Below are 16,541 nucleotides of genomic sequence, written 5' to 3'. Positions count from 1 at the left end.
CAATTACTACATATTGACATGTTCCTACCAGTTTATGATTTTTTAAAGGCTCAAAGTACAAGAACTGATTATTTGCGTCTCAGCTTCTATATCCTATAATTTGACTTGTAGCATCTCATTTTCTGTTCATCATATGTAAAATAAACAAATCAAGTTAAGACTCCAGATATGAGAAATCAAAAAGAAACTTGAAAGGGGGAGTTGCTTGGCACTACTCAACAGTGCACGGAAAAGCAAAACAAAGGGGAAAAAAAGTAAAGCTGACCGAGTAGTTGAAAGTTGAAACCGGGTTAACAACGAATGAGAAATTTCTAGTACTTACTGATAATTTCGGGTATTACTTAAACTTCAAATCTGAATTTTCTAGTAGAATTCTTTTAATTTTGATTCGTGTGGTATAATAAATAATTTATTGTATATTGTGAGTTACAATTGACTTGGATAGGAGGACAGCCATAAATAAGAATAAAAAACAGTTTTTTGTTACGGAATACATTCGTGACAAACTACTCGATCGATATGGTCAGAGTTGTAATCCAAATAATTTTAGTATAACGTAAAAATTTAAATTTCTTAGTTGCATTCCTATAGAACTAGTATGAAGACATAGGGGTTGGTGCTGAAGGTGACGATGAAGGGGAGGGAGAAGATGATGATGAATACTGAGCTGTGTTGTAATATGTGGAATGCTTTTCTGCTTTTATGTTACCAGTTACTGCCTTTACGTTGCACTAGCAAGACCTTATAGTTCTTGAAGAAGAAAAAAGAGAGTATGAAGACATAGATAACCGAGGAGATTGAAAAACCAGAAGATTTGTGAGAAAACATATGAGTGGAAACATAAGGAAAGAGAGGAGAAGAAAAAAAAGGAAAAGGGTGTAACTACGTCCCTTGATTGAAGGCACAAATAATGAATTGGGAGCCTTTTAAGGTGAATTGTATATATTTTGTAAACAAAATTTATTTATGCCGGGTAATTAATTAAATGGACATTAAAGATAATAAAATTTCAAATAGGGTATAGAAATAAAAATATCTCTATATTTGGGTCTACAAAATTCTGGGCTCACGAAGTTGTAAAACAAATAGGAGCATCACACAACTAATGTCAATTGTTCGAGGCACAAAATAAAAAATTTCTCAAATATTGTCCCAAAGCTAAAACCGATCGTTTCGCCGCACCACTGTACCCTTCGGCCCTTGGGTACGCCGAATAGATGGGCCGTGGGCTTAGAGAGGCGAATCCACAGTGGTTCCCAATTATTGCAAGCAAATGTGTTCAACCTTTTTTGTTTCTTTCTATTTTGTCCATTTCAAAAGATAAGTAGGAAAGTCAGCACATTTTAAACTTGATTCGAATATATATTCATCAGTTTTCTGTTGAATAAAATTTATATATACTCAAAGCTTTTTCAACTATAACCTTGCCACGTCCATCTCCATTTGCGCCTTATATCTTTTACCAAGTGCAACAACAACAAACATCTATACCGGTGAAAGCTAGCATATAGCTCATGAAATTAGCGAGATCTGTACAAACTGATCCGGATATCATGGTTATCAAAAAGAATCTCACTTTGCCATCTTTCTTTTCTTTCGTCGATAAAACCACATCAGGTCTAGTTAAGATACCTTTGCAAAACACCTTGACGTGATATGGAGTTATTTTTTAGTATAATGTTTACGTAATTGATCAAGCTCTGGTGTAAAGAGAGACGTATTATTGGCAACAAGTACACGCGTACATCTCAGTATCGACTCAGATCCAGTAGAGGGACGTATGCTTTTGGATTTCATGTGGGGAAAACCAAAATATCCAAGCTTAAACTACCACTGCTAGAAATCCGGTAATTAGTGATCCAAAAAAGCGACCAATGTTGGTCGGTTTTGGCAAATTACCGACCAAAACTCGTCCAAACACGCTTGGTCACTATTTTGATGGCCGTTTTAGTATACCGACCCAGGTTGGTCACAAAGATAAAAGGACCAACTGTGCAATTTAAAGCACATATCGACCCACTTTGGCCGGTAATAATATTTTAATAATTTAATTTTACCGACCAAAGTTGGTCGGTAAATTTAAATTACGTTATGTTATTAATTATTAAAATTTTAAAAATTAGCGACCAAAGTTGGTCGGTAAGTAAAAAATATATTTTTTTTTAAATTAAAATTTAACCATACCGACCAAAGTTGGTCGGTAAAGTTGAAATCTTGGTAATCCTTATTCATTAACCAACCAACTTTGGTCAGTAATTTTTAATTTTTTTTAAACTTAAGTGACCAAGGTTGGTCGCTAATCAGCAGAATTTTTTTCTAATTAGGAATCGACCAACTTTGGTCGGTTTTCTGGGTTTTAATTTTGGCATAAAATGCCTGTTTTGGCAGCTACACCACCTGCCAGCATACCAAAATCCCTAAACAACAACAACAACAACAACACAACAACAGCAACAACAACAATAACAACAACAACAACAACAACAACAATAACACAATTCAATAAATATATTAAAACTAAAATTAAAGTTCAATAGAACTAAAAAGTCCAAAACCAAGTTACAACTTATTACAACTAGTTCAAAATCGGTTCTATTTTTCTAGATCAAAGTATATAAAAGTCAAGGAGTGTTTTGTACAACATCATCATCACCGCCTGATGAACTTTCATCTAAAAGACAGTGTCGAGAAGGGACTTGTGAAGGATGGAAAAAACGACCTCGGGGAGGACAGGAGGAACGATAACGGGGAGGACGGGAGGAACGATCACAGGGAGGACGGAAGGAACGCTTACGTTCAAGTCGAGCCTCTAGTGATGACTCACGAGACCGAGGCAATGGAAAAGCTTCAGTAGATAGGAAGGTTCTGATTTGAGCTTGCATGCCAAGGAACTGAGCATCTCTAACCCTTTCTCTTTCCTTGGCCGCTTCTAGCTCGGATGTGAGCTGTGTCACAGTCTCCCGCGGAGAGGCTCTCCCCATCAAGTTGCTTGCCTTGCGAGGAAGTCCCTATTCCTTGCATTCCACACTTATAACGATGGAATTTCTTAGTAGGAAGCCCATATACCTTCCCCCATTTTGGACCGCCAGCAGACTCCATCCATATTCTTTTAGAATCCTCGTCCGAAGGTTGGGTTGGCTCGCCCGATTCACCAGCTGGCTGAGTGCGGATGAATTCCTCCACATTAGTCTGGTAGCGACCCTATACAAAAATTTAAATTGAATTAGTATTTCAAAATTTATATAAAAGTAAATTAAAATACTTTAAGAAAAGTGAAAGCTTACATATACAGTCGAGGCCCGGTCCTCGACTCACCTTTCTTGATCCGTCTCTTTCTTCTTTTTTACAATATGCGTCTCCTTGAATAGCTCATCATGGTTCATTGGATGCCCCAACTTCTTTTCCTGAAAACAAATTAATTTAGTTAATAAACAGAATAGATATACTTTGAAAAATAAAATAATTTAAGCAATTACGTACCAATCTTCTTTTTATTGTCCCTAGGCTGATCGCACCTCCAGTGTGCAAGGAGCCTCCCATCTCAGATGCGCGAGCTTTCTTTCTTTTTTCGCTCTTCTCTAAGAACTTTGCGGTAAGCCATTGCCTTTGCAAATCATCCCATAAATTTTGAAGTATCTAGTCAGGCTTCTTGTTCTTCTTTCTAGCTTCGGAGAAGGTATGCGACAAACACTTGCGAGCTTTGTGATGGAAATTTGCAGCCACTTCCTTCTTGTTCTCATACATTTAAGTATATGAGTAATTTCACACACACACACACACACAAAAAAAAACTATATTGTAATTGATGATCAATCTTATACATTACTACATATGTACGAATAATTAATCAATTGATAAATCAATATAATATTATTCTATTTCAGGTCGAGACGTTTTATTTTTTATATTAATCGATATAGGTCAAAACATTTTATTTTTAATATTCATCGATGCATCTAAATAAGATATAAGTCGATAAATCATTTTACAAGTCTATCAATTCCTAAAAGAACCCGACTCTATGTTCCTATCGCTTCATGTTCTTATATATATATACGGCTATCAAAGTGTGTATACACACACACACACACAACCACTTCATTGTAATACTTTAACTATATACATAGCTTGTTATAGTATATGTTAGTGTGTGTATATATAACACACACACACTTCGTTGTGCTACTTTAACTACATATATAACATGTTATAGTATATGTTACTGTATTCAGTATTTGTATTATAACAGAGTTAATGGATTACATTCATTCATCTCTAATAATGCATGACATAGATAAATCGATATAGGCCGAGATGTTTTGTTTTTACTATTAATATATATAGGCCGAAGGGTCGGGTTCTTTTAGGGATTGATAGACTTGTGAAGGTCCTAATTAGTATATATAATTTATCATCAAATATATCTATTTGGAAATTGATTCATCGGCTTATAACTTACTTAGATGCATCGTTGAATATTAAAAACAAACTTCTGACCTATGTCTATATCTATATACTGAAGGGTCGGGTTATTTTAGGGATTGATAGACTTGTGAAGATCCTAATTAGTATATATAATTTATCATCAAATATATCTGTTTGGAAATTGATTCATCGACTTATAACTTACTTAGATGCATCGTTGAATATTAAAAATAAAACGTCTGACCTATATCTATTAATAGTAAAAACAAAACGTCTCAGCCTATATCGATTCATAAGGGTCGAGTTATTTTAGGGATTGATAGACTTGTGAAGATCCTAATTAGTATATATAATTTATCATCAAATATATCTGTTTGAAAATTGATTCATCGACTTATAACCTACTTAGATGCATCGTTGAATATTAAAAACAAAACGTCTGACCTATATATATATATATATATATATAACATGCTTTGTTGTACTACTTTAACTACATATATAGCATGTTATAATATATGTTAGTGTATTCATCCCTTGTATTACAAAAGTGATAACGGATTACATTTATATTATTTAGATATTAAATATAAAAGTGATTTTAAATTTTGACCAATGTTGACCTAATAACCGACCAACTTTGGTCGGTTATTTTCCAGAAATTAAAGTATAGCGACCAAGATGATGACCATAAAAAAAAGCCTGGAATTTTATACCCTAACTTGTAGTGTAAATAACTACACTAGTAAAAAAAGCCTGGAACATAAAATACCCTAACTTGTAGTGTAAATAACTTTTATACTATGAGACTATGAGTAGTTCTCTCTTTTGCATTCCGTGTAATTCGTGGTAATATATTTGGTATTAGAATTCATGCGTAACTTCCCTAAATATTGTCATGCTACAAAGCTATACATGGAGAATAGAAATTAATATTGAACTTTCCCAGGGGCGGCCAATAGAAAATTAACACTGTATAATGCATAATCATTAACAAAGCCGTTACAATAGGGGTTTGTTTTGGTATGGAAGAAATTATTTTTTAATTTTCTCAAATGTTAGGTTGATCAAAATGTTTCAGAATTTTTTTATGAAAACAAATTCCTTAAAAACTAGAAAAATAACTTTCCTAGTGTGTGTAGGAAAAACAAATTCTATAGGTATGGACATTCCCCTCCGATTATTTCCTCCCTCCCCAACAACCCACCCCCTCACCTCCACCCCACCCCTAGCCCACCCACCGCGCACCCCCTAAGTGTTTGCATATATAAAAGCTCTCGGGATAATATTTTGTGCTTAGCTTCCAAAATATTAGCAAATAAGTAAGAAAATCATTTATTCTCCCTTTATAATTATTCATTTTTTTCCAAAACTTAGCATGGTAATTTTATTATGGGCAAACCTATCGCTTTGGTTCATTTACAATTGGATTTAACTTATATATATTGACACAGTAAATAACTTTTTACGTTACTAGTGAAGTTGTTTGCCTTATTTTCAAGTTGAGAAATTCCACTTATTGTGGGCTGTTTCTTGTTAAACTATGTAGAATTTTGTGAAGCTTTATATCGTACATTGCTACTCGAATCTGAATTGCGTACTTCCTTGATTTTTGACTAACAAAGTTGTTCGAACACAGTGAGATGTCCATTGCCAGGAGTTAGAACAAAGGGCACAGTAAATAAATGTTCAAGAAGAAAGAAAAATATTGTCTTAATCCATCAAAAGCTAGCCCTTCTTTGCTTCATATAGAGAGAGCAACTTTTCTGGTGGAAGAGCATACTAACTATTCTTTTCCTTCAAACTATAATTTCCACTCTGATCATCACATTCATCTTCATGTTGAGTAATAACAGGAGAGGCATAAGGGTGTTTACTTATAATCCTGAAAATTAAGAACTATATTAATTAGTAGTATTTAAACATACAAGACTGAATGGTTCCTTCATATACTTAATATTAATCAAGAAAATTAATTAAGCATTTTAAAGCTGGAAATTAGTTCACCTGTTATGGCGTTTTTCGAAAAATCTCTTCAGGGATTTCCTTCTAGCAATTGGCAGTTCTAAAGTAGAAACAACAGAATCCACCAAAAATTTCAGTTAATATGCAAGATGATGACCATAAAAAAAAGCCTGGAATTTTAAGATACAGAGTTAAGAAAGCTCACTGATGTAAGCACTTAAAAAATTTCTTAACTTTATTCAGTTAAATACTAGCATTAGTTATAGCTTATAACTACCAAGGAGTATGGTCGAACGGATAAAAATTGTTTCCCTGTTAGCCAGAGATCTCATGTTTGAGATTCTGATAATGAAAAAATTCCTGGTAAAAAGTGTTTCTCCTTTAGTGAGCCTTACGCAACACGAATTCAAATTAGTCAGACTAGAGGATTTTAGATGGCAAATGTGTTAAAAAAATTTAATACTTAAAACATATACTAATGTCAAAATCACCAGCTGAATGATCACCTGCTTGGAACTTGCACGCAAATGGAACTTGGGATATCTGAGTTGGTTCAGCTTCTTTGGGGGGAAATTTTACATTAGTAGAACCAGAGAACAATGAACTTTCACGTGCAAAATCCATAATAGACTGTGCCTAAAAGAAGAAATATCGCACGGTGTCAATGTGCCATTGCAAATTTATAAAATGTAGATACAAGAAATAATTAGATTGTGAAAAGAAAACTCAAAAAAACATACTACATGTTTTGCAATATCTAATTATATTTGTACCTTTTCAACAGGAAGATTGTCATAAACATGTACAATCCCAGCATAGAATATTGTTAACTGTTCTGATTCAGACTTCTCTCTTTGTGAAACAGGAAGCTGAGTATCATGCCTACATTTAAGAGTATATCAAAGTAATTAAAATGCAAACACAATTACTTTGATAATTACCTTCAATTAACTGTTAATTAAATATATTCACTTACATGATTCCTGGTAAAATTGCCAACTCTAGAGCAGACATCCTTCTGTGACTACCATTATTACCTATACCTTTTAATTTGCTTTCATTAATTTGCTTCTGAGAATCGAAGTTCTTATTAAACTTTTCAATCTTCAAGAAATTATTTGCCACTTTGGAGCTGCAATACATTTTCTCAGTCTGAGAAAAAAATTACAAGCTTTTGGAAATATGGTAAGTATATAAATGTATACTAAGACAAAAATAAGATAAATTAAATACCTGATTGATTAAAGTATTGGTCTGTGCCAAAAAGCAATAGTATAATTTAGCATGGATAGAAGTAGTTAAATTGGGTAAGATTAAAATAAAGGATGTGGGGTTGGAGAAAAGATTGGAAATAACGCTTAAAATGGCCGATTGCCGGTCTGCAGGCATCTCGATGAATTCGAAATTGAAAACGTTTTTCACAAGAACCTCCTCGTGAGATAATTGGAAAGTTGGTAGATAATATACATAGTAAATAACAATTAATTAAATATTTTTCTAGTTCTTGGACATAATGTAAGGAAAAAAATTGTCACGATGGAGATCCGTTTCACTAAAACAACAATATACCACGATCTCGACTAGTTAGTCTAGATTCTTCCTCACATAAGAAAAAGTTTGGCAAATCAGAAGAGAAAGCAACATTGGTTAGTCAACAAATGAAAGTACTAGAATTAGTAGTGCCATTGGTCAGGAATGTGCTCGATTTTAGCTGAATCAGTAACCATACTAGGCTTACGAGTGGGAGCCATTGTAGACTCAGAAATCTTTAACCCCTTCACATTCTCAAAAAAAATCAGAAGCTAATGAAAGTTGGATCCTTGGCCAACGAAAAGACTATGCTTTTTCTAAACTGTATCCTTTACCTCATGAAAGTTGCCTTAGGGAAAAGTCGTTCTACCTACACCTTCACAAACTGTCTCTATTGTGTATTTTTATGCAGTAGATATGCTTTCAGATGAAGTGAAGTCTTGAAACAACAGTAAGAGTAGCCGTCGTCTGACCATATGAGGTCGGGGTTCAAGCTACGGAAACAACCTCTTGCATGAATGCAAGGTTCGGCTGTGCACAATAGCCCCAATATGGTCCGTTCTTCCCTAGATCCGCACATTAGCAAGAGCTTAGTGTACCGAACTGCACTTTAGACATGCTTCCACCTTCTTCCGGTACTTTCCCGATAACCACTCTCTCACAAAGTAATAATCTTCAAGGACTTCTCCAGAATGCTTTTGATGAATTTTCAGCCTTGCCAGGGCCTCAAAAGTGAACTCAGAGAATGGCGAAAACAAGAACTTATTGATAGTTATACGAATAGGAGAAACTGATCACTATGGTTCAACATGAATATTCATTATTTATCAGCCAGTTCAAGACTACTCCTTGGTTGAGTAGGGTTGATACATCTCCAAAAGAAACCTAAACAACTTCCCATTAAATTCATTACAATAGCTGAAGTTGCAGCAGGTAGTGCAACTGCTGGTGAAGAGAAATGGGAGGTTGCTAAAACCACAGCCAAGGCCGAATTTTGCATGCCCACCTGCAAGACAAGTACATAAGTTTTAACATCATTGGCTACATTTATTATTGAGAAGACGAAGGGATAGAGAGGGAGAAGCTCCTTTTCTTATTACGGCTCAATTAGCGACCATAAGGTGAAGATGAAATAAGTTTCACAAGATTTATAATAATTATCTAACTTTCCTGAATTCAGTTGAATTTGTACAAGGTTGTGGCAAGGGAAATAGTATAGTGAGGCGATCTTCCTATCCGTTGAGTAAAATGTTTTTGCAACAAAAGGAATATTTCAATACAAGTAATTAGAACAAATGGAAACAGAAAATATATCCGAGAATAGTGTTATCCTCCCCAAGGAGCTGAAGGTCAATAGGTTCTCTTCTCCTCCCCCATTTAATAGGTAAATTGGTTTCATCCATGAGAAATATGGGTCGTTCAGAAGTACAGACACTGATTATAAAATGTCTTGGGCTACTAAGAAGTAAGAACAAAATAGAAACTTGTTACCAACGTGATCTTTCCATGCTTGGCTAGAATTTACCCAAGTAGCAAGCCTAGGTGTCTTAAACCATTCAGAAATGTACCTCAATGGATACAGCCCGTCTTTGAGGTTCGCCAAAACCAGCCAAAGCAGCAGATAGATACCTGATGAAGATCTCATCAGATGACATATTGCATGGATGCTAAATCAGGACAATAGATTGTGACAACGAAATAAGGATAATCTTACCCAACAAAGAAACCAGCAAAATGAAGCAATGCTACAGATACCACAACAAGCCCAAATTCACTAGTTAGCACATTCTGAGCACGATTGAGCAGAGACAAATCGGAAGAGAATGATATGCCAACCACAGAAGATCTTAGACGCCCAACATTTTCGGAGAATATACTGAGCAAAAAAGACAACAAAAGACAGAATGAGAAAGGAATGAAGCAGGAAAGGACAGTTAAGTGAACAATCACCACAGAGGAAATTATTCATAATCAACAACTAAACCTGGAAGCAACAAGAGAAGTAGCTAAGACTGCTAGAAGGGGAGCAAAAGGTGTGACAAGTTTCACCGCCTTCGGAAATTTGTGCTGCATATAAGAACCTACAAGAAGTGGAGCAACCACAACCTAAAAAAGAAGCAAATCAAGAAAAAATAAATTATTGAAATCAGTAAACATATACTCCATATAGGTAATTTGATGAGTCAAAAGTATCAATATGTTTACAGAACAAAGTGAAATGACATAACCTGGAGCGTGCTGATGGAAAGCTTCAGAGCATCCACAGGAACATAGGTTCCTGCAAGAATCTTCGTCAAGGAGGGAGTGAGAAGCACTGCACCAATTGTGGTGCATGCTGTCATCACTATTGATAAAGGAACATCTCCTTGTGCAATTAAGGTTACCTGTAACACAATTGGGAAGCAAAAAAGGAAAGTTTGTAGTGAGCCTTATGGTGTAAGCCCATATACATTCATGATATCAAGAAGCTAATATCTGAGTACAAGAGCGTGCATTCAGTAAAAAGCAAAGTTTTCCCTAACGTCTAAAAAATGAGATCTTTAAACGCTTATATTCCAATCAGAAGAAAGAAAGTGGCAGACAGGAAACATTGTAATAGAAGTGGACTTCTTGTCACAAGGAAAGGATATAGAGAACTAACCAATTTTGCATGCTTGCTAAATGTGTGGTGTGAGAATTGACACCTTTTCGTAAAGCATGATAATGTGATTGTAAGGGATTGTTTTCAACATGTATAGACGACTATTTGCTCCTCACGTACCATACCTCATGACATGTCACTCTAAAATGTATAAAGAAAGACAACAATATCTTCTACTCTCATGGTACTTACCCTTCTTTGCTCCAGGCTTCCTTCTTAGTGCTAAAACCGAATTCACACTACCCCAGCATCAAGAATTCAAAATAAAATTTTGATTTTCTAAAATAAAGTGGAAAGATGCAACGTCCAATCATAGAGTATAATCAACAGGGCAACTGAAAATAGTATTAGTAGTTAACATCAGCACTACATCACTGAACTATATGCGGGTGCGGTATAAAAGATAATTCGTCACTGCATATAGTAGCGCAGCAGGTTGCAAGTCAAGACAAGCACATCCATGCACATAATAAATCAACTTTGGCCATCAAGAACCATCTTTCAATTTCAATTATGCACAACAGTGAATTTGACAAAGGGGTCTAGATCCAATTATTGGGTAACAGAAGCTATAGAACTAGAAACTCATATGTAAGAAATAAGAAGTTTGAGACAAAGGAAAAGAAGGAAAATGGTTAACTTTAAAAGATTTCCTTTTCCAAATGAAGATGCTGCTAGTACAAGGCAGTTTTAATGACTGATAACTTGGAGCATTTTGGAAAAATTTCATCACCATCTGATCAGATTAGCCAACCTAAAAATAAAGTGAAAGCAGGTAGACAAGTATCAGAGAAATGTATTATATTTTTGAAGTTATTGACGACTTATCGTGCTTGTAGCTCTCAGCTCACTGGATTCTTCCCTGATTTATCAAACCTTATTGGATTTCTTGTGATACAGTTTTAAACCACACATAACAATTTGAAATGAGATCTACCTTTTAGCTCTAATCCTCAACGTCAATTCTTGATTGTAGATTCATACAGTGCAATGGATTAGGACAAGAGTTCCCTTAATTATTAATAAGGGAAATACTGCTCAGCAGAACAAGTTGGCTGAAATTAATCAAAAGCAGAACAATGAAATGATTTTGAAATATAAAAATGAAGACCGTAAATGACATATAAATTGGGACCCCAAAAACACCAAAAGATGCCACTTAAAACTCAGTGGAAAAAACAGTAAAGAATAGCAAACATACTGCGGATTCACATCATTACTGAAACGTTTGCATATATGCAACGACTGGACATCGACAACCTAAACATGTTCATTTGGAAGTTAAGCTTGACATGGTAGCTCTGTTAAGGAGAAAAATACAGAAGATAGTCACCTTACCACGTTGGACGCTGTACCTCCTGGGCTACAAGCAAGCAATATTAGACCAACCGAAATTGAAGGAGAGAGAACCAAAATTTTGCTGAGAATCATTCCCAAGGCTGGCATAATTGTATATTGAGCAGCACAACCAAATAGAATCTAGAAAGATGAGGAAAAAACAAAGAGTTTAGCCTGTAGAAATTTGCATATAGTCTGATTAAAGTACATGTTCTCTTCAAAGTACTTCAAAGTTTATAAAGTACATGTTCTCTTCATTAAATCAAAAAATCACCAGGCACCATGCCCTTAAACCAAATGATGGACCAAGCGGACTTGTCTAAATTTCTTTCTTTGAAAGCTTAATTTGAATGTTATAAGGTGTGAATGCCACATATTTGTAGTCCAAATATGGGACCAAGTGGATATAACTATATTTCTTTGTTTGAAAACTTAAATTCAATGTTACAAAGTGCGAGTACCACGTAATTGTTGTCACATGTTCCAAGTTGGTACTATCACATTGCCAACAATTACTCACTCGAAAACATGTTAACATGAGAGTTGTTCGAAATAGGGGGAAAACGTAAAGTTATATTAGTAGTGAGTAACTCACATGTGACCCGTCCTATTAATTGAATTTTAATGAAGTGGCTCCTGAGCAAAGGGTCTACCCGCGTACACACTATCCTCCCCAGGGCCCATTTGTGGGATTACACTGGATTCGTTGTTGTTGTTGTTGGCTATGGAAGATTAGGTGAAAACTCTTTTGAAAAAATTAGAGAACAAAAAGAATCTGTGAGTAATTAGCACCATTACGCACAAATTATGACCTGCTCCATGCTAGCATTCAGAAAGAAGATAACAAAATTTTCTCTGAGTTAGATTAAATTATACTTGAAGCTCATAAACAACAACACAGCGCCTCATTCCTAAGTAACTTGGAGTCGGCTATCCTCTCTGTCCACGTTACTCCATTTAAGCCCGTGTCAGTCCAATACCATGAAAATTTCAGTTTCTCTTGCGCCAGAAGTTCTCTACATTTTCTACTGGCATATAATAAATCTCTAACAAGCGTGAACAACTCCTAGCAAATATCGGACCTAAAGTAAACACACTTATAGCTCATTAAGAAAAATCCATGACAAGCAAAATGTGGCATCTAACAAAAAGTGTTTCACAGGGTAAGGGTTCAATCAAGATTGTACGAATTCGCAAAATTCACTAGGACATTTATATCAAGAACCAAAAGAAAGCAAAAACGAGTCACAGTACTCTACAACTAATTAAAGAAGTTCACAAGTGAGTAAATGGAGTGAAACACTATAAAAAGAGTGTACTCACAGAAAGAGGCCTTTGCAACAACAAGTTGATTAACTCTTTGACCTCCAATGTAAGACCCATTGCAAGCATAATAAACCAAAGAGCCAAACTATATGAAGTAGGACCAGAATTCACAAACCATGAAAAAGTTGATGGCTTTAAGCAGGCAACAAACCCACCAACCGTTACATAGACAGGGAAAAGGTTGGCTGCAGTTGACAACCAATTTTCCCATCTGGGTTTTGCTGAAATCAAAGCAAGATTCTGAGAATTTTCAGGAACACATTTAATTATTGTCTTAAGATCTGGGCTTAGAATCTTTGGACTTGTTAGAGTAATGGGGTTGATGGGTTTATAAAGGGGAATTCTTGGATGGTGTTTTGGATTGGAAGTGAGTGGAGTGAAGCAAAGAGATATCGCCATAGCTGTGAATTGAATTTGGATGTTGATATTGGATTCTTGTGATACAGTACTAGTAACTTGATCGGGCATATACCTGACAACTTTGGATGTCGCTGTATTTTTCCACTTACGAGAATAGTTTTGGCTTACTATGCTTTCAGTATAGGGAGTCAATGCTTAATTTATGGAAATAAATTAATTTTGCTTTATTTTTTATTTCTTTTATATTTAATGCTCTTTCTTATGCAAATAAATTTATGCATATTAAAAGTTTTGCCACTATAGGATTTATTAGGTTGTCGTTGTTGTAAAAATTTTGCAATTACGTATATAATAAATTTGTAAAAGAATTGAATTTGATTCTTTAACAATTGGTTGATTCAAAGACTTATTTTGTTAAATTAGCTCAAAAATTAATCATTTGTTCACAACATCAAAGGAAATAATTTTTCTTGATTTAAATTCTTAATATTAGCTCGTTTCACGTTTTTAATTAACTATAACAATATTTTTACCGAATAAATATTTTATGTTCATAGGATAAAAAAATATTCGATCTCACATTTCACTTAGAAAATTTTAATTAATTTTAAAGTTTTAAATATTACAAAGATAATTAAAGGAAAAAATGTTAATACGACATTTATTTTTAACGTATAAAAATTGACCAACATGTCATTATAGTAAATTCTGAATTTTAATTATTTTTAACCACTTTATTAAAATGTAAAAAAATTTAAATCCCTGGGTATGTTTGAGTAAAATGCCAAACATAAAATTGTTAGTACTATGTAATATTTAGGATACATATTGGATGCTACAAAGTTTTATTATTCTTCTATTTAAGTTAATGAGTATAAATTTTATATGAATATTATCTCATCCATACCAATTTATTTTAACTTGGGACTTTGAATAATTTTGATACAGGGTTTTAAATTTCTAAGTAAGGCAACTATCCTTTCTAGTAATGACATACTTAACGGTATAAATTACGAGAAAAAAGGAGCTAAATTTTTTTATCATATAAATATTATCAAAGAACGTATTTGACTTATAAAAATAATTAATAAAAAATTTAATTCCTGAAAATAATGAAAGCTATTTAACTAGTTTGGTAAAGAAGATATCTTACATTAATAAACAACAACAACAACCCTGGGGAAAAGAAGATACCTATAGACTCTCGGTATCCTTCCCTCCAAGAATTCCCCATCTTGCTCTTGGGGTGACTCGAACTTACAACCTCTTGGTTGGAAGTGGAGGGTGCTTACCACTAGAGCAACCCACTCTTATATTAATAAAAAGCCCCAAAATGCTTTGTTGAATTATTCACATATTATTGAATTTCACTAAAATGGTATGAATGCCACATTTTTAATTAATTGTCAATTTTCATGCATCACAAATAAGTTGGGATAGTGTATATGGTCAAAATCGGGATGTCCCTTTTTGTTCAACTGACCAAGGCTGGAACGTGGTAGATCAAGTTTGGACCTCGATTTTTATCTATGACGCGGCGTTAAGTTATCGAGACCCTGGACCGATTAAGCTCGAGGTCGACCAAAACCGAGACCAAATAAGATGGAGATCGAAGCTAAGTCGAGTAACAGAAAATCGAGATATCCGAGATCGGCCAAGGATCGCAGCGAGAATCTCTCGGCATGAATCAAGTCAAGACCGGTTGTTTTGCCAGTCATGGAATTTCCTTCCATATTTAGAATTGTACCTTAAGTAGAATTCCTCTACTATATAAAGGAGGTTCTAATTATTTGTAAGAGATATTGTTCTCACGTATCAAAGAAATATAACACTTTCTCTTTAGCTCATATTCTTGTTCGTCAACTTGTTATATTTTTAACTGTTCTTGCACCAATCGGCTCGAGGGTATTCAAGCTCGAGGATTGAATTCCATTCAAACGCTGGTTTGCTTTATCTCATTGCTAATTTGTACTATTAATCTTTATATTTATCAATTAATATTAGGTGAAATCACGTGTCCTTAAAACCACATTATAAGTTTAATTGTTATCCAATTTTAAGGGTAAACAGTTTGGTGCCCACCGTGGGGCTAAGAATAATAGTGATTGTCTGGTATTAATTCTCATAACACACACTACTTTACGCTTGTTCTTGTAAGTGTTTTTGATTTTACGATTCATGTCAAACTTGCAAGCAGTACCCACTCACGCTGACAACGGCCTCGATTTTCATGGAGAAAACAACAATGTAGCCGCCCCAGGGATCGAAGTACCTTAGGCTGGCCTCGAGGGAGTACCAATTGCAGATCCCGTCGTTCACTTGTCTCCCTAAATACAAATCTGGGTGTTGATCCCGAAAGTAGTGTATGCAGGGAAGTTCGATTAAGTGGTCGAGGTACGCAAGGCGGAGAAAACGGTGAAGTCAACCTCCAATTGATATTTGAAATGCTACAAGATCAAAAGGCCATGATAGCACAACTATAGAATCAATATCGAGCACCAAGTGGGATCGAACCAGAAGCTGTTCATAGGGTCGAATCTATATCGAAGAGATCGAATGCCAATGTCTCGGGGACTAACCCTGTCATTGTGAAAATGCTCGAGGAGCTCACTAAACGGATTGAATCAGGAGAAAAGAAAATCGAGACAAATGATAAAAAGGTAGAAACATACAATTCCCGGGTTGACCAAATATCGAGGGCACCACCGATTCTAAAGGGTTTGGATTCAAAGAAGTTCGTGCAGAAGCCTTTCCCTCCAAGTGCTGCTCCGAAGTCTATCCCGAAGAAATTTCGCATGCCAGAAATTCCCAAATACAATGGGACCACTAACCCTAATGAGCAAGTTACTTATTATACGTGCACCATCAAGGGTAATGATGTTACGCCCCGCAATATTATGTCGATACTTCGACCCGCAGTATTATATTATGATGATGTTACGCTTAACAGTAATAA

The 16,541-nt window shown here is 35.0% G+C and overlaps 2 protein-coding genes across 3 annotated transcripts; both read right to left on the bottom strand.

The window, feature by feature from the left end:
- Nucleotides 1–6,207: 6,207 nt before the first annotated feature.
- LOC104247273 (protein TIFY 3B-like) lies at nucleotides 6,208–7,533 on the bottom strand. Its single transcript, XM_009803228.2, has 5 exons — nucleotides 7,367–7,533; nucleotides 7,164–7,272; nucleotides 6,897–7,026; nucleotides 6,433–6,490; nucleotides 6,208–6,310 (listed from the first exon to the last, which is right to left on the bottom strand). Exons 1-5 carry the CDS (start codon nucleotides 7,531–7,533, stop codon nucleotides 6,208–6,210), a joined length of 567 nt encoding a protein of 188 aa, XP_009801530.1.
- Nucleotides 7,534–8,666: 1,133 nt separating this feature from the next.
- On the bottom strand, nucleotides 8,667–13,736 carry LOC104247274 (probable sodium/metabolite cotransporter BASS2, chloroplastic). Of its 2 annotated transcripts, none has more exons than XR_716173.2 (7): nucleotides 13,223–13,736; nucleotides 11,900–12,040; nucleotides 10,149–10,304; nucleotides 9,905–10,026; nucleotides 9,635–9,796; nucleotides 9,416–9,549; nucleotides 8,667–8,926 (listed from the first exon to the last, which is right to left on the bottom strand). XR_716173.2 is itself a non-coding variant. In XM_009803230.2 (7 exons), the coding sequence occupies exons 1-7, from the start codon at nucleotides 13,691–13,693 to the stop codon at nucleotides 8,741–8,743; spliced, it is 1,299 nt and encodes a 432-aa protein (XP_009801532.1). In that variant the 5' UTR covers nucleotides 13,694–13,736; the 3' UTR covers nucleotides 8,667–8,740. The 2 variants fall into 2 exon arrangements, 1 of the variants encoding a protein (XP_009801532.1); XM_009803230.2 differs by having other exon boundaries at nucleotides 9,489–9,549.
- Between the last annotated feature and the right edge of the window lie 2,805 nt (nucleotides 13,737–16,541).

This window comes from Nicotiana sylvestris, chromosome 1, assembly GCF_000393655.2.
Source record: "Nicotiana sylvestris chromosome 1, ASM39365v2, whole genome shotgun sequence".
NCBI classification, from domain to species: Eukaryota; Viridiplantae; Streptophyta; class Magnoliopsida; order Solanales; family Solanaceae; genus Nicotiana; species Nicotiana sylvestris.
The sequence above is the reverse complement of the archived record's forward strand: the minus strand, read 5'-3'. Positions and strand labels throughout refer to the sequence as shown.